Consider the following 25,204-nt stretch of genomic DNA (forward strand, 5'->3'; position numbering starts at 1 on the left):
GTACCCAAGAATAATGATGGAATGATTACCCGATAATTACTGGCCAAGCAGACTGTGTCGATCCTGGCAAACTTATTTGATAACAAAACAATGTCTTTGATTACCAAATTACATAATCACTCTTAAAATTTCACAACAAAATATTCATACTCGCATACCCCTCCATTTCTCATGAGTTTTCACCAACTCTCATTAAATAAATGTTGTCCTGTAACTTACAATGCCACTGTCATTATTTATGATTACAGCTTTTAACACACAAAAAACTGCAATCGCACAATAACCTTTGGCCGTCTTGCTTGAAGGCCTTTCATGGAATGTCTGTGCCTATGGTATACAAGCCTGGACCGACGTCCCTTGCGAAAATTGCTCCGAAAACTGACTACAATTATATCCCCTGAGTTTTGTCAAAGTACTACCCTGTACAGTATCGAATGCAAATACATTATTACTAATATAATTCGTGTATACCTGATTTCATTTTCACCGTTTTGTAATAAATACATTTAACATGTGGTGCTTGACATAATTATGAAGTGCTCCAATATGTCCTTTCTTTTAGTTTTACTCTCTTCTGCAAATAAACGTGTTACGATACTTTGCTGTACAACCCCATCACCATAATAAAAACACCAACTGCTATAATGACATTAACTTCTACTTAATACATAAGAAACACCCCCTTCACCATAACAAATATAAATTGTTGCCCACTTCCCCGGAAATATAAGTGACCATTCACAGGTGTAACATAAATAAGCATGGGCGGAAAAGCAAAAAAAAAAAAAAAAAAGAGGCGCGAAGTCATAGTGGTGTAAATTTAATGGGTTGGGGGAGCAAAATGTCCCTGCCCCCCTCTAAAACTGATAAATCGAGAATGTGTTGAGAAAAACAGGCATTTTGTGGGCAAAAATATGTTTTGCCCCCCTCTAGAAAAAATCCTGGCGACGCACACACAATATCCAAACCCACCCCCACTGGCTGCCCCCTCCTCTCCTCTGTAGTGAGAACGATGGATACGACGTTGTATAGGCCAAGATCAAACCGCGTTTCATCTAAATTTCCTAATTGTACAGTTGGTGTATACGTCCTTAATGGTTTGGCACCTTGAAAATTCAATGTTCAAATTGACTGGACAATATTCCAGCACAACACTATTTATGAGCTTTATATAATGAGACACCGCATGAGACAATCGGTCGGCAATGAATACTTAATTTCATTCAACTGTTGACAGCAAGACCTTCCTAATCGGCGCGCAATTTAAAACATTTAAACGGTATGAATCCCAGCACAAACATAAACCTCCACAATATCAGCGATTTCAATATCACCATCTCCCCTCTATGACAAAAACCATTTCTCCCCATCTTTGGAAATGTTTCTCCCCATCCCCGGAAATATTGGTGACATGGTCGACGGGTTTTACGGAAATTGGGCGTTCCGACTAGCACCCTTCACCCTAGCTAGCCCCTTCCCCTATATTGACAATATGTCCTGGACCCTCGCACAATCTCCGCAGGAAACGTTATGTACGCGCACGTTGAACGCAAATACAAATTAGGCGAGACTGATGGCGAGTCCAAATAGGCTTGCGCCTCGCGTGCAGCAGAGGGTATGATTCTTTATTTGACTTAACAGTTGTTTGGAGTTATTAGAGTTTAAATTATCGAAATTTCATTGCATACAGTAATTATTACGAAACAGTCAACTCTACCCATCTAGCGGGTGCCGCGCGAAGCGCGGCATCCCGCTAGTCATTTACAAATGCATACATGTACATGGGTGAATGTCTCCATTTTGTATGTTAGTATTGAAAGTCTCGAGTAGTAAAGTACCCTGGTACATAAGTATGGAATTTGGGTGAGTGGCAATGTGTTTAATAAACAATGAATACAATTTGTCTTACCAATAGGCCCAGCAAGTCCATTGGTGTAATTTTAAAAGCTCCTGCCATGTAAAACAAAAACAGACGACACAAATGTACGTACAGATCCTATTTCTTAGAACAAAACTGCCGCTCTGACCAATCCTTGAAAGTCTGCCTTACTTATATCAATGGTTAAAAATAATATATATAGACATACGAGACTTTCACTTTCAAACCACAAGCCTGTTTTGTTTCAGCATCTGTTTCAACAGTTCCGGGTTTTCGTCAAGGCATGTGACTCACAAAAACACAAGGTATTTTCCTGCTGTGGATCACATGATGTCATGTGTTTCCTATTCGCATTATAAAGACACGCTGCGTGATCTAAACATTGACCGTGTTCTATCTGTAAACAGCATGCAAGGGAGAGTGGTCCGATTAGGGGATTTCCCTCATTAGCACTTCAACTGAAGAGTGAAAACAAATGATGTCATAATCACAGACAAAAGAATAACAGGCCGTCGTGTCAAAATATCCTGTTGCTCAAAATGTATGCGTGTCACATCAGTCAACTCCGACACAGATACTTTTTTGTTCATTTCATAGGCCTACGTAATGGATGTTGTAAAATTGAAAACTCAACATGCTCATCGAATCCCAAACTGGGGCACAAGAACCGTAGGTGCCCGGTTGAACATTGTACATGGTACAAATATGACATGGCTTCTTTTATGTACATGTACATTTTTTGTAATTCATAAATTGGGGAAGCACAAAGCACCCAGAGTTCAGATATTCATTATTTTGTGGGTTAACTGCACATACACATTATAGAAGGGCGTACAATTTTTTTTTTGTAGCCAATTAAGAAATCAAAAGTGTCAAATGGTGTCCAGCCCACTCCCCCTGGCCCAAAGGCTTTTCGAATTTGCAACGTCTGGGGATTCAGGGAAGTTTCAGGATTCCCCCAGTCGTCAACACAGATTTACGCCACTGGTAATTAAACATACATTGTAAAGTATTGTGATTTGTGCATGCCTTGCTGGTTTGTTACATTTTACATACAAGGTATCAAAATGTAACTCTTGTGTAGTGTTTACTGGTACTGGGGTATGCTTTATTTTGTATGCTTGTACAGTATACAATAAGTAAGAGAAGGTGACACTATTACATACACAGGTCTGCATGCAGTTGTTAATGTTATGAATGCTAGTATTGGGTATACATGTATACAAGTACATGTACATACTGTTTATTTCTCATCGTTCCCTTAAAAATTGCAGGCATGCAACTGGAAAGTCACAAAAAAAAGAGGAAATTCAAATCTTTCCAACACTTTGTACAGTGTTTTTCTATTTTCAATGACACACATAAGAGGTCAAAAAAGAGGAAGTCAGCTGATCCGAGGAAAAGTTGCATGCCTGCTTTTGAAAGCATGGTTGCAAAAGTACTTGTACTAACAAACTGTCCTTTGAATTTGCTGTAAAACCACAATTGTTGCATTAAAAGTATTATTGTAGGCTCCTACAAGGCTTTGTGCGCTGTCACTGACATTGCAAAGTGCCATTTTCCCACACAGTTAAAGGTGTGCTAAACAATACCTACATGTAGGCCTTCACGTGAGCACTTGAGCGTGTATCCACAGTTTTCTCAGAATTTCAACGTAATTGTTTTGCCTACAATTCACTGCTGTGATTTTAAAAAAGTTTGTCATGTTTGGTGCAAGTTGTGTGTTGCTAAGTTACATGTGTTGTGTTGCAAAAATTCCTGGGAATCTCTAGATGGGAATATTTCCATTGGGAATTTGACAATTCATTGGAAATTGAGAGAAAATGAGTATCTGATGCAGTATGTTAAGTGTTTTCATATGAAACATTCATATCATACCAGTAGTATCTGAACCCGTCAAACATTCACTTTTCTTCTTATCACTGAAGTTCAAAACAATACAGTGCTAGGATTCATGCCCATATTTACGGGTTTAATTATAATCATCTGATACAGTCTCATATCATTTACACAAACTCTTCAACTCCCAATAGCCTACAAATTCTGTCCAGACTTTTTCCAGTCACAAATTTATGCTAAAAGCAATACCTCAGGAAAGTCCCTCCACTATCCTGATTTCGAAAGAGTGTTGAAATCTCTCATTTGTCCATGTGTATAACATATCTCCAGAGTACAAAGTACACATGGATTTTGTACACAAAAAAAGTTGGGCCAACTTCCAACCATTGTTCCAAAACCGAAAGTTGACTTGCTGTCTCCCATGGATCGCATACTTGCCCATGTGTATTGCAATAGTCCATGGGAACCAATTCAAGAGGGCACTAATAAGCCCATAATAGATCAAGGTCTTATGTTACCACAATGGAATGCTAGAATCCATAATTCTCCTGGAGTGGTATTGTATTCTTATTGCATAATGCCCGCTGTGAATGTAGACTTCCGTAATTTGGGCTTAAAATCTAGAACCCTACAGAGCGTTTTGATTGTTACTTCAATGTAACTTGCGCAAGAATTCATTTTCTCAAATTTATAGGGAACTACATCGTGTACATTGTACATGTATAACAGTACCGGTAATACTGAATGCACATTACATTTCAAATGGAATATCAAAGTCTTTACAAATTACATGTACATGTACATGCAGCATTTGGGTGTCTCACATGAAATTTAACCTTGGTTTGTAAAACGTAGAGACACCCTCTCATTTGCAAACTAATAATTAATTAATCTGTAATTAACTTTAATTCTTCTAGATCCTTCTAGTTCCACATGGAGGCTTTTTAGATAATTTTCCTGGAGTAATAAAATTACGTGTACAGCCTTGCTACTGGTACAATACCTTTTGTATGTGTGCTTTTCAATGCACTTTCTGTCTAGTGGCGGGTTGAAAGCAGAGATTTCAAAATCCTGTTATCCTCTCTTTTTTCAAACCGAATAACAGTTATCCAATTTCAGAAGCTCCCATTTAGCTCACAGTCCTGCCAACAAAAAGTGACTTGGGATGCAATGACCACTGGGCCTTAAATTCCATTCCAGAGTTGTAATGTTGAAAAAATTTGGTGGGAACTCTCTGATCAGACGAATGGGCAGGCTTTACCAAGAAGACTATGGAGTGTCAGCGAGTACAACAATCGGAGACCGTTGAGCAAATTGGGGGATGTTCCAATTGTTTTTCTTTAGTTCAAGTGCCATTTAGCCATAAGAAAGGCTTAATGTTTGTAAGGCTGGTTTATTCTGGTTTCCAAAATCAACTAAATTACAGAATTCAAACCAAATTTTAGAAAATCCGGATATTAATCCCACCGCTACCGGTACTTTCACCATACAACGTACTTTGAATGCACGGGCTTAATACCTGGAAAGCACAAAAAAGTTGCCAAGGTTTGCGCCAAGCTCTTGAAGTGCTGAATGTATCGAATATCGAAATACATGTACTGTAGTTTATCATCCACTGAACATCCATTAGAATTTTATCAAGTAAAATATTTGAAAAATGTCGGCCGTCTCGAGAAGATGACAAAAAGTAATTTATTCATATAAGTTGGGAGGTTTTGTTTGATTGTTAAATGCCACATTTTTGTAGACAGCCACTATACAATGTACATGATTTGAGAGCTTTGAACTTACGCAGAACAATACATACATTGTATGTATACAAGCGGTATACCTAAAAAAATACTTTCAAGTAGTCATTATACATGTATTTTTTTGCAATCATTTTCAGGGTAAACGACCGTTTTCACAAAAACACATACATGCATAAATGTACACATGTACATGTACTGGTACCGGTACATGTAAAATGTACACTGTAAAACGCTATCCAGTCTGGAGTACATGTCTTTCATCTGTTTCCGTACACGTACATGTAGACACTGTGTTTTCACCAATAATCATTCCCCCCCCCCAAAAAAAACCCCACCACACGCTGACAAATTGCAACATTCTGATCAGTGAGTGGCACTAAATGTCAAAACAAAGGTTCTTCTTGTCTTGTGGATGAGACTGTGAGGGCCGGAAAGGTTATCCAAGGTCAATGACCTCAATGACCTCACAAAAGGAAAATATTCAAGTACACTCCAGCAGTTCACCTGAGGAATGCTTATTTTGAAGGTGACAAAATATATAATTTTTATACCGGGTACTTTGCATCATATTTATTATTAGGCCTAGTAAAAAAAAAAAAAAGTTTCTCGTCCGGGGTTTTTTAAAAAAGGGAGGAAATTGGGGCTTTTTATTTTTTATTTTTTCAAGATGACCTTATTATTAGGCCTAGTAAAAAAAAAAAAAGTTTCTCGTCCGGGGTTTTTTAAAAAAGGGAGGAAATTGGGGCTTTTTATTTTTTATTTTTTCAAGATGACCGCCTTTTCAAAATTTCCTGCAACCGTTGGTGTTCCACTGTTCAAAGACACTTTTAAAAATGAAAGACAAGTTGGACAAGAGAACTGAACATATTTACAGTGTCATTTAGAGTTGTATTGGTATTGGTATTTATTTTCCGCTGAATTTGTAGACTTTTTCGGTGTTTTTCTACTACATTTTTCAAAAAGGAAGCCTCCAAAAAGGAAGCGGGCGGGGACGAGAAACTTGGTTTTTTGTTTTACTTCACCTTATGCAGTGCTTGTAAAGACTCAGACTTGCAACTGAGAAATCACAAAACAAGAGGAAAGTTCCCAGATGGAATAAGACTTTCTGGGTATTTTCCCCAATTATTTTATGGTTTAAAAATTAAAATTTACTTTAAAAACAATTAAGAGAAAATTAGTGGATCAAATGACAATTTGCATGCTGTTGGCTTTCAAATTCTGAGTAGCCATGACTTCAGTGGAAAATGACAATAAGTTCACTGTCCCAGAATCACCCTTTTGAAATATAAATTTTTCAGCAGTGAAACAGACAATCTAAGAAATTCTTGAGGCAATCATCCAAATATACAATATAAAATGTACTTTTCATTTTCGGTTCATTTCTGCATAATCTGCAAAACTAGTAATTAAACCAAATGAATGAACTTGTTCAAGCTTTTCATGTACATTTTCACATGTACATGTAGCCTACTGTGTCATTTAAATACATACATGTACATAGTACTACATACGGTGTATGTTGATCCTCCTCATATTGTGAAACTGAACTGTGAACATGAATGATGAAAGTGTATTACTGTAAGGTATGGATGTACAAAATTTAAGTCTATTACAATAGAACACAATCCTCTTTGTACTGAGAGTGGGTGGAAGAGAGGCTTAATCACAGCCCACGCTTCTTGCCTGTCACTGTCAGTCTCCACCCAGGCAGAGTCATGCAGTAAAGCCTCCTATGTATGTATGTACATCTATAATACATGTACCTTGTAGGCTATGATGGGAGGGACTGAGGCCTACTACACGTCTGTACATGTTATCTGAAATGCAATTTGTTTGAATGGTTTTTCTCCCCCACAAATACATAATTGTTCATAAATTGTACAAGCGCATAGAAAATGAATTGCACCTGTTTATTCCATTTCTGGACAATAAGGAAGAGGTTGATTTATTAAGATCTTACAATTTCCAACCATTTCATGTATGTATCTGGACGACCAAAATTAGGTGCCATATGGAATAATTCGGCGAACAAAATGAGAAGCCATTTTTGAGACCTGTGGAATTGTGTTTGCGCTCATGCGGCATGTGTTCTTAAAGACAAGACGCGTGCATTTTGGAAACAATAGGCCTATTGGTCAAAGGAGGCCAGAATGCGTGCGTATTACTTGAGCACGACTCACGCGGGCCTGGTGCAACCGCAGAAAATGGCTGTCGCCGAATTAGTCTATACATATGCATACATGTATGATGTACACATACATTGTGTACATTATACATTGTACATCTAAATTATTGAAGGCAATGCTACATGTACATCGGATGCATGTACCAGTACATGACAGCTTTCAACTGATTGCCTTAGGAAAATGTGCATGCGCATCATGACATGTATTGTATTTTGTCCAAGCAGATTCTGTGTCTTTATTTCACCCTTTGAGTGTATACAGTCGACTCTCATTAGTACAAACTCTGTTAATACAAAATTCTGGTTATAACAAACATAAAGCCTTGGTCCCGACTGTGCATTTACGTACACAATGAATGGGACTGATGTTCCTCTTAATACAAAATTCTGATATAACAAACAATTTGGCTAGGTCCGAACGAGTTTGAATTAACGAGACTCGACTGTACATATAGATATACCGGTACATTCAGTTTTATTTCATGCACCAATGTGTTCATGTTTACATGTACATGGACATCTGTACATGCATGAAGTGTGCGCCTCATGAACAAACTCCAGATTCGACTGACCGTTGGAAATAATAGAGAAAAACAGGCTGAGTGCCTGGGGCTTTTTTTAAATGTCACATGGTGGGAATCACCATTGGACCATACCGTCATGCAGTATGGGGCCAATTAGATACAATAACCCAGCACATACGCCATATGCTGGGCACCGGCAATCGCAAAGATTTGATTTAACATTTTGAATTCGATAAACTTTTTTGTAAGGATTTTCCACTTCAGTCATCTTTATATTAAACTTGATCAAGATTATAAATATAGTGTGTATGTAATTTTATGCATTAAACCCAACGCCTACACTGTGTGTTTGTGCAAGCGTGCGTGGGCGTGAACATGCTTTTATCACTTAATTGCCATTTATGATCAATACGTGTATGCAGATATGTGCATATAATGGCATACAGTGTACAAGTACATGGACGTACCACTGTGCTTGTGTTGCTCAAAATTTCACTGAACTTCTGTTTTTTATTGATTTAGTAACAGTTTCAGATGTTTTGCCATACACTGAAACTTACACATGTTACACAATTCCTCCAAAATTTGGTTTTCCAGTATTTTGATAACTGCCACCAGTTTGTTTAGCAGTGTATACTTTGTGCAGTCAGAGATGAGAAACACGCCCACAAACTCGAACCCAGTACACGAGTACAACCACAATGTCCTGTATTAACCACTGGTTAACGCAGGACATTGTAGAATAACCACACAACCACAAGCTCCCCATTAGGCCCAAAAAAAAAAATCGGTCTCTGGTCAGACCAAAGTTCCGGAATTGATGCGGCGACGTTTGTTTTTTTTATGTGTTTTTTTGGTGGCTTTTTTTTTTTTCAAGCTTGCATTGTACAGACAAGGTGGGTACTATTTTTCTTTTTTGTGTCCTCATTATACATTGGTGTCCTCCATAATTTGCCTTGGTGCCCTTTATCATTTGCCTTGGTGCAATTTCCCATTCCTTGGTGCTCCTTGGTACAAAAAATTGAGGAGGTGCGGCAATAGAGGGCCCTGTTGTAGCTTCCATGTTAATTTCAAGAAGAACAAAAGGTTGACGCGCATGATTAAAATCGACGCGCGAGCTGACCAGAGACCGAGTAATTTTTTTTTTGCCTTAGTTGTGTTATATGAAATTTGGCACCTGGAAGATGTAAACTTTGAACCGACTGTCTGACAACAACTCAAATTTCTACTTTTTTTCTCCTTCAACCTCTCTTCGACATACTCAAAACCCAATTCTTGGATCCAAACATCCGGGTACTTTGGCCGGAAGTGGTGAACTACAACGCCATGGCAACCAGAAGAACTTCAGCACGCATACGCACAGTCAAAATGGCCACCGCTATAGGTCATTGTTAAATTAAGGTCAGTGACCAGATGCGACAATCACACCTGGTCCGAAAATATACCTATATGAGAACTAGGCCCCAGTACATGTACATGAATTGTAATTTGTAACTTATCTTTTATATAGGCAGATATGAGATAGGGCAAATTATCTAAATCATTTGACTAATATTAGTGCCTACATACCAAATTACTTTTCACACACTCTGTAACATTTCAATGATTTGAAAACATGGACATCGACCATACAACAAAATTTGATGGAACTCGCAAAAAAATCTAATTTTCTAGACAAAATATGAACAGAAAAAAGCTGTATATTACAATGCAACAACATAATCATTTGTCATTTTATTAATTTAAAATTAACATGTTTTCTAAAGTGTTTGTGACCGTGATTATATAGAAGCATGGGAGGAATAAGAAGGACAATAATACTTGAAACTGAACTTGTCATGAAATGTACGTCACTTAATGATATGAACATGTGACGTGTGAACTGTGTGGGTACGGGTACAGCATCCGATTTAGCCTAGCATGCATGTTGATGCACCGCGTACGGTACAACCAACGGTTATTTTATCGACACAATTACCCATCAAATTTTCATAATTTTAACGAAAATTAAACTTACATACTCATACAAAAATGTGGTACATACCTTACTCATGTCCTTTGCGATTTCCTAGACATTTCCAACGACCTCTTCCACCTAAAACACCAAAACATGTTGAAAAATACCCGTCGCCATTTGCCGTTCTCCCAGTTCCTGCCAGATCGGCCATGCAAATCAATCGGGGCAGAAGTGATACTTATAACGTGTAGTTGGTGTCACGGCGATATGCTCGCGTGTATGTTCCTATAGCTCCATGGTTGTTTTTAATTTTACACGCGTGCCCTTATAATAAACATTTATATTTTCTTTTACTGACAATGGAAAAGAAAGAATAATTTTAGCAGACAAAATCGCTTCATGAAGAGCATCTTTTGTCAGGGTGTCTCTTTTTGTGTGCATGTTTTTGGTTATTTTTTAGGAGGCGAATATCACCTTAACGTTACTAAAATAGCGCCCTCTCTTGGTTGACAGGCTCATCACATGGCGCTGATTAATTTATTCACAGAGCAAAATTTCATCATCAATGACTCAAACATTCCCAGAAAATCAACTGGAGATATTAATCACGTTTACTTTTGTGACCTTCAGTGAACATTGGCCACGATTGGACATCATGTGACTTCGGTAGATTTGGGCACCACATCGAATGAACTGAAATTTAAGTGACCTACTTGTACTTGTTGTACAGCTGATGATTTAACACGTACTCCGGGGGGGGGGGGGGGGGGGGGGTCCGGCTCCTGGCCACCTGTTAGATGACCTCTTCCGTTTCAGTGGCGCACCCAGGATTTTGGCTGGGGGGGGGGGGGCTCACAAGTTTTGTTTTCAAATATTTTAGAACTTTAATTTTTTTCAAATAAAGTTGCCGAAAATTTTAGGCCACATACATATCAACAAGGTCAAATCGTGGGATTAAAAAAAAATCCGTTTATCTTATGACTTTGTTTTTGTAATCTTATCTGAAGGTTTCAGCTTCATCACTGAAGGCCTTATTCCCCCAAGTTGTGTTTGGGGATCGCTTTGCCTTGTAACAAAAACCTAAAATAACAATATGATTATAGTACAACACAAAATTGTATCCCCCCCCCCAAAAAAAAAGGTTCCACATAAACATCTCGAACTTCATCACATAATGTTAATGTTTGTATAATAATAATGCATTTTATTAAGCGCAATTTTTATAAAAAAAACTGTGCTTTTACAATAATGAAAATTGGTACATTAAAATAATGTACTATGATATGCATTAAAATAAATCCCCAGACACAATAAAATTAGAAATGAAAATTTGAAATAATTATATCAAAAGACATTATTAAAAATTGGTGTTTAACTTAATATTCAGTTAAATTAAGTTCAGTTAAAAAGCTTACAATAAAATTCATTACAAATCAAAAGCTGTTTGAAAGAGATGAGTTTACAGTATACGGCTACACATCTTTTGAGCTGATATATACACCGCTAATTTTTTTTATCGTCTCTAGTGACACAATTACGATCTGAACGTAGACATTAAAGATATCATACAAAAATTACAAGAGACTGAGAATCGGGGAAAAAAACACCCCATATTTTCTTTACTTTGGTTGTACACTACTTTGTTTCTCCATTTCAGGCTCTGCCATAAGCTACATTATAATCAGATATATATATTGCTTTTGTTGAGTTTTGTGGGTGGTGTAAGTTTTTTGCGACGATACTTAAAAGAGTTCGGGGTGTTTTTTTTTGGGGGGGGGCATGGCCCCTGTTGCCCCCCCCCCCCCCCGGATCCCGCTGTCGATTCTTGCACAAAGTTAGTTGTATACTTTGGAGCAAATATAATGCATTAATTGTTAGTGATTATCAGTACATATGTACACGAAGATTATAATCTACGTAATAGTGCTTACACTTAAAAGTATGGGTGTGTTCAAACGGAATAGTCTACCATGCATCTATATATCGTTCGCACTTAGTATCGAAGACAACTTCTTAAAGTCTTGCATTCATCGTGCTATTTGCGAGTTTCACCTCGTTTCACCTTGTTTTGTTCAATTGCTATTTTCCTAGCAATATAAAAGTTATTCACTTTATGAGACATGGAACGAAAACAATCCACTGACGTAATCTAATTATTGAATTATTTCTTCACAAAAAAAAATCGAATTACACTATTGGCTCTTGAAGGGCAGGCTAATTTTGTGCGCAGAATGAAGTTACTTTTTAGCCAAGGGTTGCAAACGCCCAAATTTGCACTAAAGTATTTTTTTTCGTTAAAACAAAACAAACAAATTAAACATTCGTCAGGAGAAAACCAAAAAACTCTATTTTTGGAAGAGCACGAGCTTTTTAATTTTTGGACGCAGTGCAGGCCTCGTACTGTGTTGATAGCGCCATCTGTCGTTGGGTTTGCATAGGGCTTAAAATCACGTGTTCTAAATTTCTCGCACTGAATACCATGTGCATGGCTGACAAGATTAATACTGGGGTTAAAAAATATATACAGCTTAAAAGAATCGTGACCTTAAAATAAAGTCATGCTTGTTGCGTTTGAACATTAGGCCAAGTCAATCAGTTGATCGTCCGGGTTTTTTTTCTTCAAAAAGAGGCCGGATGAGGGCCTTTTATTTACATTTTTTTTGAAAAGTAGGTTTTAGCTTATACGATATGTTCCTCAAAAAGAAGGAGGCTCTTTTCTTTGATAGTTCTGGATAGTTGTCCACTAGTTGATGACCACAAAACCATCTGAAAGTGCTTACTGAACATTAGGAAAGGTATTAGACGCATTTGACCTTCTGAAACATCTTTATTCAAAAGTTTATGCCTGAAATTAAAGAAAATGATGCATTCTCAAAAAGAGAGCGGGCGGGGACGATCAACTGGTATTTTCTTTTACTTGGCCTTGGCCTTATGTAATTTAAAGCACACCAATAGCCAATCAATAAAAAAAAGTCATGGGCCAGTCGATTGTTGGGTTGTTGGGCTGCTGTTTGTTTGTTTGTATGGGTTTTTTTTTATCATCAACGAATGTCCGGAGTAACGTTTTTAGCGAATATTTTCAATCCTTCTGTTTTGGATCCTGAACCATTGAGACATGGTCTAAAATCATGCACACCCTATACTTCCGTTTTATACAAGTTGATCAAAGCATTGATTGTCCGAGAAAATATTTTAAAACATCTCGAGGCCGGTATTATGACTAGGTAATTGTCAAAATCTGCTGACACAAGCCCAGAATTGATTGGCATTATCGACTAGCAAATAATATTTGCGTGGACACGAAACTCGAAGTTGTTGTTGTTAATCACACAAAAGTCTACAGGTAAGTTGAACGTTTTAAGTAATTATACCAAAAACTGTCTCCTCTCGTAAAATGGTCAGTCCTGTGCGGCCGGACCAGTTCAGGTGTCCTGCAGGGCGAGGCGGTCAGTGAGCCCGCGGAACCACCATGTCAAGGCTGGCTAGTCTCGCCTGCCGAATTCGAATCGTTCAGGGGCACCGTGACGGACCTATTTTCCAGTCCACTAAAATATAATAAACATACCAATAATGATGTCCCCACATTTTGTCGAAATTTTCTTGAACAAGATATGTTCCAAATTTTGGGAGAAGTGAACTTGACCAAAAAAGCGCTAACCGGTCTTATGAAGTTTGGCAGACAAAAATAACGTGCCCCGTATATCACTGCTCAGTAACGTAAATGATCACAATTAAATGAACTTGTATTAACCCTATCGTTCCCAAATCCTCCAAAATGATCCTCTTTGTAAAGTGGAGGATTTGCATCATTGCGGCTATATATGCAAAATGAGCGGCTGATTTGGGACGATGCACTGTGTCAAAGTAGGCCGGACCGTTGTTTATGCTCAGTCTAGATATACAGTTGTATTCTTGAAATCCTCCGCACTGCTCTAGGATGCCACTGGCTCTGTCTCAACATAATGCATCAACCGTGACTGCTGGACGGAGGATTTTGCAGGATTGAGGCAGTGGTCACCCCTCCGAGGACCACATTCAAGAAATAACGGATGATTTTGGAGGATTGAAACTGCATGCAATTTTTACATGAAGGCAGTTGCAAAATGCCGCATAGGGAATTGGAATTGATAATCGTCCATAAAGTAAATGTTAAAACAAACAATTATAATTCTCATTATAATATAAAGGGGTATTATTCTTTACCGTTTTCGCGCTGTCAGTTGACGCTTCCGGTAAAACAGATATCCACACGCCGCTATCACCACCAGCAGCAGCACTCCGCCTAGTACTCCAATTGCCACCTGGTACACCTGGTCGGACTTGGCAGCATCACATTTGGGACAGTGCTGTCCGACCTGGTTGCTTTCGCCTAGAATAGCAAAATGTTTACACGTCTACAAGTTGTTACAACTGCCAAAGTAGAATGTTTTTAACAGTTTTTAGATGTAAAGGTAATATACGCTCTTAGTGTTTTTACCCCGGCCAGATTTAACATGGAATTCCGGTCATATTTTGACCTGATACTTTTTAGGGAAAATGACGCTATTCTTGGTTGAAATGATACTTATCTGGATCATTTTGCGGGTCATTTTGACCAGACAAAGGTCCTTTTGACCACGACAGTATCAGATCCAATAATAATGACCCGGATTCTGGGCCAAATTTTGACATGAGACTTCAGTGCATAAAACGGTGTTTTTATACATGGCATATTGAAATTAGAATCTTGTTCGGTACTGTCTATTATATTATGACAGGTGTAAATATATGACAGGTTGCTGTCTAACATTACAAAACTCTAACTAAAGATGCCATGCCTCGCTACCCCTTCTGTGCATTATATCCGAAGATACTTGCCTGCAGAACTGAGAGTTGTGCCTGCAGAACTGAGAGTAGTGTCTAGAGTGTCGACGATCTCTCCAGGGCCAGGGCAAGATGTATCGTCGACTGTATTATTTTATCCAAGAAACGAAAAAAAAGCGAAGTCAATATAAAATATACACAAAGTCCTCTCGTTACAGTTTGCGTGAAAATCTTCCTGTTGAGGTTTTTTTGGAATCAAGGCAAACTGAGAAAATGATGTCTGCCTAAATGAAGAATGAAATAATTATTTAATATGTTTTTACAATCTCTTTATTAATTTTCTTGGTTGAAGAAGCAAATAAAATTGATTTAAACATAGTGTCATTATATGCATGAAGAACAAGTGTCACTAATGAAGTGCATGTATTTTAAACCATCGCATAACGTAGCATGTAAAAAAATCGTCCTGCAATTCCTAGAATGACAATCTCCAGGTCAGATTGATTTCAAAATATAGACTCTATTTACTGTGTAATTCTGGTACATTGAGGAGTACTCCCATACACCTGAAGATATCATTATTTTTCCTCATCATTTCTGATTCCCGTACGCAACTCCACTTGTTTAAGAACATTACTTTCTTACCGCGTACTTGCAGATACCGTGTCGTCTCGACCGGTTTGTAGAATCTACTAGCCCGGTAGGTGACGCGGTAAAGCCCCTGGTCGCCGCAGCCCGGGGCCGGGAAGCAAAGCACCGGGATCTGCCCCGAGTTCAGCCTGATGTAAGGCGCTTGGCGAGGGTTGGTGTTATCCCAATCCCCGATGTGCTTCAATGGCGTGCCGTCTCCGTTTTCGCGGATGACCTCGAAAGTACCATCGAAGTCACATTTGATTTCAAACGATACAGTCAACTCGCCCTGGCCTGGAGTTATCGTGATGTCGTCCTCCGATAGGGAGAAAACTGCAATAGTGATGAAATAAAAAGGAAAAAAATATCCAAGAATTTTCCAAACTACATGACATATACCCACATGATGACAATTTGTACAATCTTCGTACAATTCGTCGTTAGTTTGTACTATAATAATTTATTATTCGGTATACCTACTTTGACTGACTGCCGTTAAAGTGGAGCTTTGAAAAAAAATGTGAGAGGGTCAATTGCATACATTTGTTGCATCGGTTTGACCTTTTGCATTTTTTAATATGCCTAAGTGGAACTTCGTTGTGATAATCTCGTAAACTTACTTTTCTTCAAAATCGACATGACATAAACAGTTACTCTCTTCCCACCCCAACCGTCCCCGATACAAAATTGCAGCAATTGAGTAAATCACATTTCTATCTCAAATCAAAAAGTCAGGCCATATAAATGGAAGACGGCATAAAAATGAACGTGTCGCAATATATTTGATAGATTTTATACATGGTTTACCATACATTGTAATTTTTGTCCAAATCGGAGTACACAACAAAGCGTTTATCAACTTTTCGGATAAAGACTCACAGGCTACGCATTATTGAGCATAATTTAATTACCGCGTGGAAGCAGGGAAAAACCCGTATTTTGTTATTACACAAGCGATGCGTAATAATGTTTTGGGGTTTAAATCAATAATTGTTTAAAAATTTACTCAATTATTTTACCCAACAACTTTACTCAACAAAAATTTACACACTGTTTTTAGAGTGTGTCACTTGCGATGGGCTTGTGATTGATTTGTGATGACTTGTGTGGGCTTGTGATTACCGATGATGACTTATGATGACTTGTGTTGACTTGTGTTGACTTTGATGATTTGTGTTGACTTTGATGACATATGATGCATTGTGATGACTTGTGATGACTTGTGTTGACTTGTGATGACTTTTGATGATTCAAGTGTTGACTTGTGATGACTTGTGTTGACTTGTGATGACTTGTGATGACTTGTGTTGACTTGTGATGACTTGTGGTGATTTGTGATTGACTTGTTATTAACTTGTGATGACTTGTGATGACTTGTCATGACTTGTAATGACTTGTGTTAACTTGTGATGACTTGTGATGACTTGTGCTTGACTTGTAATGACTTGTGATGGACTTGTGATTGACTTGTGATTGACTTGTGATGACTTGTGATGACTTGTGTTGACTTTGATGATTTGTGTTGACTTTGATGACGTGTGTTGACTTGTGATGACTTGTGATTGACTTGTGATTGACTTGTGATGACTTGTCATGACTTGTCATGACTTGTAATGACTTGTGTTGACTAGTGATGACTTGTGATGACTTGTGATTGACTTGTGATGACTTGTGATTACTTATGATGCTTTATGATGACGCCTGTTGACTTGTGTTGACTTAAAGTTTACTTGTGATGCCTTGTGACGACTTGTGATTACTAATGACGAACTGTATAGTGACTTTTTTTGTGAATTGAATGCAGCTCTGCTGACCGGGGACGGTCACAAACCTGTGTCGTTTCTGACCCAGACATTGGCTGTAGAGTCTCCAGGTGTCTCATCATGCACGCCTACCGGCACTCCAACCTTCACCACGTCACAGTCACATGACCCAGAATCCTCATGGTCAGTGAGGTGAAGTACCGTTAGCGTTGTCCCCAGGGCGCACGTGTACTTCCGCGTGCGATTGTCACAGCACTTGCTTTCGTCAATCGTGTATCGCTCATCATGTTCGTGCTCGATCAGCGACCCATCGAGTCGTCGGCAGTGCACCTGGAGGGTTTCGGCCGGGTCTGCGTTCTTGGCTATCCATTTCAGTTGGTAAAAATCTCCCGGTGATGCACAGACCCCCTTGGGTGAGACGAGTACAGATGCTGCAGATGTCTCTATATTAATTGTAAAAAAATATAGGTCGGCATAAAGTGGATAAATGTCTGGTGTACATACAACTAGGAAAGTGAGTTCTGTGAAATACTTGGTTATAAGAACGGTATCAAAGCACCACAACATAATTGAATGTTGGGCACTGGGCCTGCTTTGATGTGCATTGAAAACGCGTCACTTGAAAAAAATGGTTCCCCTTCGCAATTCTTAATTTGATTTGAATTTTTTTCCGGGCTTTCTGACACATAGTAGTGAATCAAATAAACTAAATATGAATAAAGTAAACAATTCAAAAGAAATAAATGAACTGAAATAATTTTAATGAAAATTCAAATAAATTAAATTAATATAAAATATAGAATGGTTTGGTCTTAACCATCGTGAGGAAATTCCTCTTTTCTTGAACATGACAGCATACTAGGCGCAATGATTTCATTAATCCAATACAACTTACTTGCACTATAAACTAAGATATTTCAATATAATGATTTCAAATTCATTTTTCAATGTTTGCAAATGGTTTCTCAAAGACTAAAGCATCATTTACTTTTCATGCATTTTGTTTGTTTCCAAGAACACCACTCAAAATCTGAAGAAGATTCAAATTGACGTAGGTTGACTGGCAGCTCAGTTGAATTAGCCTACACTTTTCGATGAAACCGTGAAAACGCATGCACAACCCTTTGATCAGTAAACACGATTTTGTCAACAGCTCTCTCCCCCCCCCCCCCCCCCCCCCCCCCCCCCCCAAAAAAAACCCCCAGTCAATTAACTGATCCGTATACATGTCGCGATTTCTTCTGAACGGAGAACAAGCCAGACAACATAATTTCACGGGGTGTTTTTATACGATCTTTGATCCAAGTGTTTTGTTGATAATAAGTCGGTGGATAAATGCCAATGATACTATAATGCTTGTAAAACATACAAAATTGAACGCATGTCTTACAGTCTTACCTGTGACTGAGGGTCTCGTAAGGGACATCAGCAGCATCAGCGCAGCTAATAATACCAAGTAAGAATTCATCTGTGCAGCTTGCATGGGGAAAATATGAGAATGTTTAACAGGACAACAAAACACAATGAGAGGCCTTCAAAACCAATGCCACTGCAACAACATAATACCCTCACACGCAGAACAATCATACAAAAGTCCTGAATAGAATTCTGTGAATCATTTACGTAAACCCGACACGACTTGGCTGTAGGTTTTGTTGTTATTCCCCTTGTTGGTACAAAACAAGCAACGCTTAGGGCTTACATTTTATTGAAATCAATCTCCAGAAAAAAAGAACCCAATTTCTTTTTAGGTTATTCCCGTCTGCCCAAACCGTTCCCAGGGTTTCCCAGCCGGAACTTCCCCTGTTTCCTTCAAGTGTATTTCCGCCTTTTCATTGCGTTTACCCAATTTAATTGTTGTCGTCCACTCTGTAAGCACTTGCGTATGACTGGGACTCCAAGTAAACAGATGTTGTCCCACAATTGGAATAATTATGTTGCATCATATCTTTACCCCCCCCCCCAAATAAATAGATAACATAAATCGGTCGTTTTCTTATGTGACCCGTGAGTCAAAAACACGACACGAGTGGACATTGGTATTCCCCTTGTTGGTCGGTACAAAACAAACAGCCCCCTTGGGAGGCTGATAACATTATTGAAATCAATCTCCAAAAAAACCCCAAAACAATAAATCAACAACGACCTGATTTTAGGTTATTCCCGTCTGCCCCATCAGTTCCCGGGTTTTCCAGACGGAACTTCCCCACGATTGTATTTCCCCCTTTTCACCTCGTTTACTCAATCTAATTATTGTTTCCCACTCTCTGTAAACTCTTGATGATTGAGGACTCCCAGTAAACAGATATGTTGGCAACAAACTGGAATCTGTTTTGTTGTAATATGGGATTCTGTTGCACTGTCCATATCTGTACAAAAAACAACAACAAAAAAAACCAAAACAATCGGCCGTTTTTTTTTATCTGACCCGTTTGTTTTTATAACATTACATCAATACAGCCAGGCGGAAGGCTAGATAAATAGCCAATGATGAACAACCTTATTTATATAAATTCCTATTCTTAGTTCTCTCGTCGGTATACATGTAGTGAAGATTATAAACTTTCGAAACATGAGGTACCCATGTCCTATAATAATTGTGCAGTACTAAGAGCCTCGGTTGGGGTGGTACATGCAATTGAAAATTAACGTATGTAAATAATGGAAAATGACTGATGCATTGCCAGATTGACATAAATCCCTCTACATTTGTTTCGCACCAGGCGAACCCAGAGACGCCATCTTGGTTTTCCATTTCGTTGTCAATATGATGACCAAAACTTTACAGGGGGGTACTTTCTACAAACCAACCCACAAAATGTTGATGTTGTTATAGGTCGTTCTCGCAGACCAATTAATCCTCACTGGAATATAAAAAAGTGGCAAAATTATAGAGGATCCCGTGTCAGTGTGTTCGGAACGAAAACGCACTTTCGGCGAGGACAACTATCTCGCGGGCATTCGGCCATAGCTTTACCCACTAACTTTACTCATTGTAAATCGACTCAAATAGAATTCGGTTTCACTGTTCGGTTTCTTTCAATATTATTACCCCTTTTAAGGTTGACAAGATCTTAAAACTACTTTGAAATAAACTACACTGATTTACCATTCAACGGCTTCGTCGGGAATTCCAATTGCGACGACAGGTTACGACCCGTTTGTGGCTGTGTGAGTCCGGAAACGTCCGGGGAAAATGTTTGCGTATGCAATAATTTCCGGGAATTTCTGTCATAGCAATGTGCCCATGAATTGAACAGTGAAAGTAGATCCCTCGCCAAGTTGGAGGGTGCTGGTGGTGGTGGTGGTGATGGGGGGGGGGGGTGTTACAATTCTACACTGGCGAAGTTAAGTAGGCTAGTTGACTAACCAACGTGTAATTACACTTGGACATTTTTAATGGCACAATTTTAACAGCAACCATAGTTCCAGGGTAGAGAAGAATTTCGGAGGGGATTTTTTAAGGTATACGGTGCGCTGTCAAATACAAACGTATTTTGGGGTAATACAAAGAATGATTTAGTTGCTACATGTAAGACACCCACCTTTTTATGAAGAAATGCTACTGGAGAAATCCGCGATATCGATTTCCAAATACATGTACATGTATATATTCTGTTTAATCAATTTAATTTTTGCATTGCAAACACTTGCCGCAGTCATATGAAAAAATCGGACTCGTATGAAAATCGGACTCTTTTCCCCTTTTATTGGTTAAACCCTCTCACGTGACCGGTCCCTCTCCTAATTATCTATGTATGAGCGTGCGCAATACCACAAATGAGTCCGTATTTCAGAAAACCTAAATTCATGCTACACCGCCATTAACCAGAGGTTCCGATACAGGGCTGTGCCGAATATGCCGAATAATCGCTCATCAATCGGATATCCAAATACCATTTATTTCGATTCAAATAATTATAATAAGAATGGGAGCGATTTCGAGGAGAGTCCACAGTATTAATCGTATAATTTCCGTGATTTAATTGCTTGTCAAGTACCACACAATTTGTTGAAAGCCACTTTCGTGCTGAACTTCTGAAGTATTAGCTCAAATTTATTCTTTTAAAATCGACTAAATATCAGCCATTCCTCTGCCTATGTACCTGTTACTTTAAAAAGCTCTTTGTAAATTTTCGACAAGCGCAGGAGTACGCAATTCCCGCTCAGCAGACAGTTTCGGCTGGGACATTTTTAAACTTGATCAACTGAAATCGAACGCCTCCATTATTATTCTAATATGCATATCCTTATTGGTTTCGGTGTCATTGCCAAACAAACTAACCATGTTTTGTCCTGCCCCGCGCCCACGGCGATCTATTAAACTTAAGATAAATCCGAGCACGCTATACAACTCTATCACGAAACCCCTTCCACGGAGGCTAGGAAGCATTGTGCTGGCTTTGATCAGGTCGTGCCCATATTACATGCCTGACTATCCAGGCCCACCGGGAAAAAATGCTTACCGTAACGCCGAAGATCAAAGGCGGTGCACTACTGCAATCAACAAGGACTCCTCGGAATTATGTTAAGGCCGGTAATACCAATCAACTTATATTGCACTATCCGGTTAAAATATCGGCTTGGGTATTCCCAATGTTTATAAAGGCCTAACGCACGGGAAACATCAGTTTGTTTTCCCGTGATCTTTGATCGTTGTTGCTTGGGAACAGTAATTGGCGTAACAAACAAATATTTGGAATAATGAATTTTTTTCCCTCAATACATGTATTTGTAAGCATTGGTGGTAATGATTCACTGTGTTGTCAACGCTCAACTAAGTACACAACTCATAAAAGTTACGTCACTGAAGGCCAAAACCAAATATTATATCCCCGACACAATTACCATTAATCACTCTTTAAAAACATTAACATTGCATGCAATTATTTATTTTTAACCAGAACAGTTTTACCCACTGGCCACATAACATGGGTTATATGCACAATGTACATAAACTATTTGCATTGCAAATACTTGCCGATTGAACTTTGTTACATGTATATCAGTGGCGTAGCCACGGGGGCCGTGGGGGGGGGGGGGGGGGGGGGGGGGGGCGACATGAAACCTTGTCGCCCCCCCCCGACTGAGATTTTGAGTTTTTTAAAAAAATTATCATTAATCTACATGACGCCCCCCATGAAATGTTCCAGCCCCCCCCCCCCCCCCCCCCGGAAAATTCCTGACTACGCCACTGATGTATACCAAGAGGTTTCGTTGGTTGTGCCCACTATACCGAATATTCGATCATCAACCGAGTATCTCAATAGATTTTTATTTTTGTTTCAAATACATTGTATTCGAAAAAAAATGTGAGTGGTCTCGAGGAGACTATGAAAAACGTCCACGAAATTAAGTGCAATCGTATAATTTCCGTGGTTTTATTGCTTGTCAAATACCACACTTTCTTTGAAAACCATTTTATTTTCGTACATGATTTGATAGCTTCTACGAGAGTATTCTTTAAAATCGATCAATTATTCAATTATTATCAGCTATTCCGTTATTATTTTAAAAAGCTCTCTGACAATTAATTTTTCGACAGGCGCAGAGCACACAAATCCCGATTGGCGGATAAATTAAAGGGAATATACAACATTTGCAAACATCGAAAAATAAAACTACCAAGTTTTTGCGAAATACCTTAATAGGATGTTGGTAAATGACAGTCTAAAGCATCCTGTAAAATTATGGCACCTGGTATACTGTCATTTTCAAGAAAAGTGGTATTTTTGTATCAATTTCCAACGCTGATCGGCCGATCAGCGTTGGAAATAACTGGCTTTTTTTCAAATACTGGCCCCAATTGACCATCGCACTTGTTTGCAATCGATTACAAACCTATGAACGGGTACGAGCCAGCTAGACTGGTTCCCTGACCTTACAATTCCCCAATGTATGTAAACTGCTCTGTTTCTTCTTATATGGAGTCAGGGAACCAGACTACAGGAAAATGATCGTTTTTCTTGGTTTTTATAGCATTTTCGAACCCAAAACCTCCAAAAAGTCAGTGTAACTATATTTGCTTTATATTTCCAACCCCCCAATCCCATCCATTTCTGAAAATTACAGCAAAAGCAAATGATGTATATTCCCTTTAAGCTGGCACGTACATATTGAACTTGATCAACTAAAATGGAATATTGGAATGTTGGATCAAGTCCAAGTTGGAATAATCAAATACTAAATTATTCGAATGCACAGCCCTATAGTTTCGACGTCAATGAGAAACACAAAAACCATGTTTCATTTCCTGTCCCACAAATCCGAGCACGCTAACAATTTTATCACGAAGGCCCCCTTCAATGGCGAAAACATTGCGCTAGCTATTGTTCAGATAATCCGTCACGAGGCAGTTGCTTTGTACAATAGTGTGCAGAATAGTTTCCTCCACTGAAGGAGCCTCGTGAGTGTACAGTCATCTCATACCAAGATTCGAATACATCTTTACTATTCCATGAGTAGCTATCCAACATAAGAAGAAATGCTTACCGTAACGTCGAAGATGTTTATGTGCTCAATAGTGTATCTGTGTCTGTTTAGATTTCCTCCAGCAAAACGGCTACAGCCGCATCCCGCTAGCGGGGCTAGAGGGGCTAAGGTAGGAGGTTGATGTTGCACGAGAGATCAGTGAGGGCATTTTTGAATGTATCCAAACTTTTAGCACTGATGACGTGGGACGCAGGTTATTCCAGTGTGGGGTGGTGGATGGATAAAAGCTGCATGGTGCTGTAGATCTTGCTTTTGGCTTGAAGTCGGTGGTATGAGAATTGGTGAGACCTCCTGTGTGTTCTTGTTAGTGAGGTAAGACAGTGCCCAGCTTCAATGTCAGCCAACCCGTGAACAATTTTGTCGAGCATGATGAGACGTGTCGCCAGTCTTCGGGACTCAAGGAGTGGCCATCCAAGCTCATATCATGGCAGCAACACTGGAGTTTCTGGTGAAATTGTTGAAGCACCTTCTAGCAGCTTATCTTTGAATGCTCTAGAGTCGTTTCCGTTCTTCGTCAGTGTATGGAGCAGTCAGTAGAGGGGTAGATAGGGGAAATATCTGGGGATGTCATCAATGATACAAGCATGGGGGTGAATTGGCACACAGTCAGAGTATGTCTTCAGAAAGATATTTGGCTATAGTGCCATCGCAGATTTGTCCTTGTTATTCCACCCCTAGTATTTTTTTCAAAGAACACATCTGCGATGGCCCTACAGCCAAAGTTCTTTCTCATGACATACTCTGACTGTGTGCCAAATGCAATGCTTGTATCATCAAAGGCACAATCTCATCACCTATATCTGCCATACTACAAAGGCGGCGAGCGGATGCAGCGCAGCCTCCATCAACAAGGACTCCTATTGTGTAAAGGGCTGGGAAGTACCACTCGTTTCATAGTATCCGTTTAAAAATAACGGCTAGGGTTTTCCCAATTTGTGTTTATATAACGCCGGGAAAACAATGTTTCCTCTCTAAAGACTATATCCTTTGATCTTTGATCTTTGTTGCTCGGGAATGGGTACTAGGCATAATAAGCAAATTATTATTATTTATTCGGCCAACAAATGACAAAGTACAATGACAAAGCAAATACATGTATATATCATAAAGTAAACAAAAACTGAGAATTGAAAATTACATAAAAAAATTATACATGAGAAGTAAATGAACAAAAATAAAAACATAACAAAAATTTTGTTAGAACAAAATGGCAAGCAAATGTATATAAATGTAATTCTCTATATCAACAACACAGACCAAAGCATTGGTGGTAACGATACGCTTTGTTGTCAGGGTGACTGTTTAGCCGATTTTCGGCTAACTTAGACAGAATTTTTGTTTAAAAAAAACGAGTTTGATAGAAAACCCGACAGAAAGGAAT

At 38.8% G+C, this 25,204-nt stretch overlaps 2 protein-coding genes across 2 annotated transcripts in view; both read right to left on the bottom strand.

Annotated features, from left to right (window-relative positions):
* Positions 1-10,378, bottom strand: part of LOC119742144 (bcl-2-like protein 1) — a 40,090-nt gene extending 29,712 nt beyond the window's left edge. Inside the window, exon 1 of the mRNA XM_038218185.1 lies at positions 10,223-10,378. Coding sequence (XP_038074113.1) covers positions 10,223-10,231 — 9 coding nt within the window. The 5' untranslated portion in view covers positions 10,232-10,378. The remainder of the gene's footprint in view (positions 1-10,222) is intronic.
* A 1,556-nt stretch (positions 10,379-11,934) lies between these two features.
* LOC119740605 lies at positions 11,935-24,478 on the bottom strand. The gene is made up of 7 exons (XM_038215964.1): positions 23,824-24,478; positions 18,730-18,807; positions 17,400-17,774; positions 15,584-15,901; positions 14,993-15,082; positions 14,339-14,504; positions 11,935-13,680 (listed from the first exon to the last, which is right to left on the bottom strand). The coding sequence occupies exons 2-7, from the start codon at positions 18,797-18,799 to the stop codon at positions 13,608-13,610; spliced, it is 1,092 nt and encodes a 363-aa protein (XP_038071892.1). The 5' UTR covers positions 18,800-18,807; positions 23,824-24,478; the 3' UTR covers positions 11,935-13,607.
* Between the last annotated feature and the right edge of the window lie 726 nt (positions 24,479-25,204).

The sequence above is a fragment of the Patiria miniata genome, unplaced genomic scaffold (assembly GCF_015706575.1).
Source record: "Patiria miniata isolate m_02_andy unplaced genomic scaffold, ASM1570657v1 HiC_scaffold_5, whole genome shotgun sequence".
Taxonomy (NCBI): Eukaryota; Metazoa; Echinodermata; class Asteroidea; order Valvatida; family Asterinidae; genus Patiria; species Patiria miniata.

What these genes read in the sequence shown, in the direction of transcription:
- LOC119740605 (XM_038215964.1), bottom strand. Translation starts at nt 18,799, where the DNA reads ATGAATTCTTACTTGGTATTATTAGCTGCGCTGATGCTGCTGATGTCC. An exon ending in ACGGTATCTGCAAGTACGCG is followed by an intron (nt 15,083 to 15,583) that starts GTAAGAAAGTAA and finishes AAAATAATACAG; the next exon opens with TCGACGATACATCTTGCCCT. An exon ending in CACAACTCTCAGTTCTGCAG is followed by an intron (nt 14,505 to 14,992) that starts GCAAGTATCTTC and finishes TTGCTATTCTAG; the next exon opens with GCGAAAGCAACCAGGTCGGA.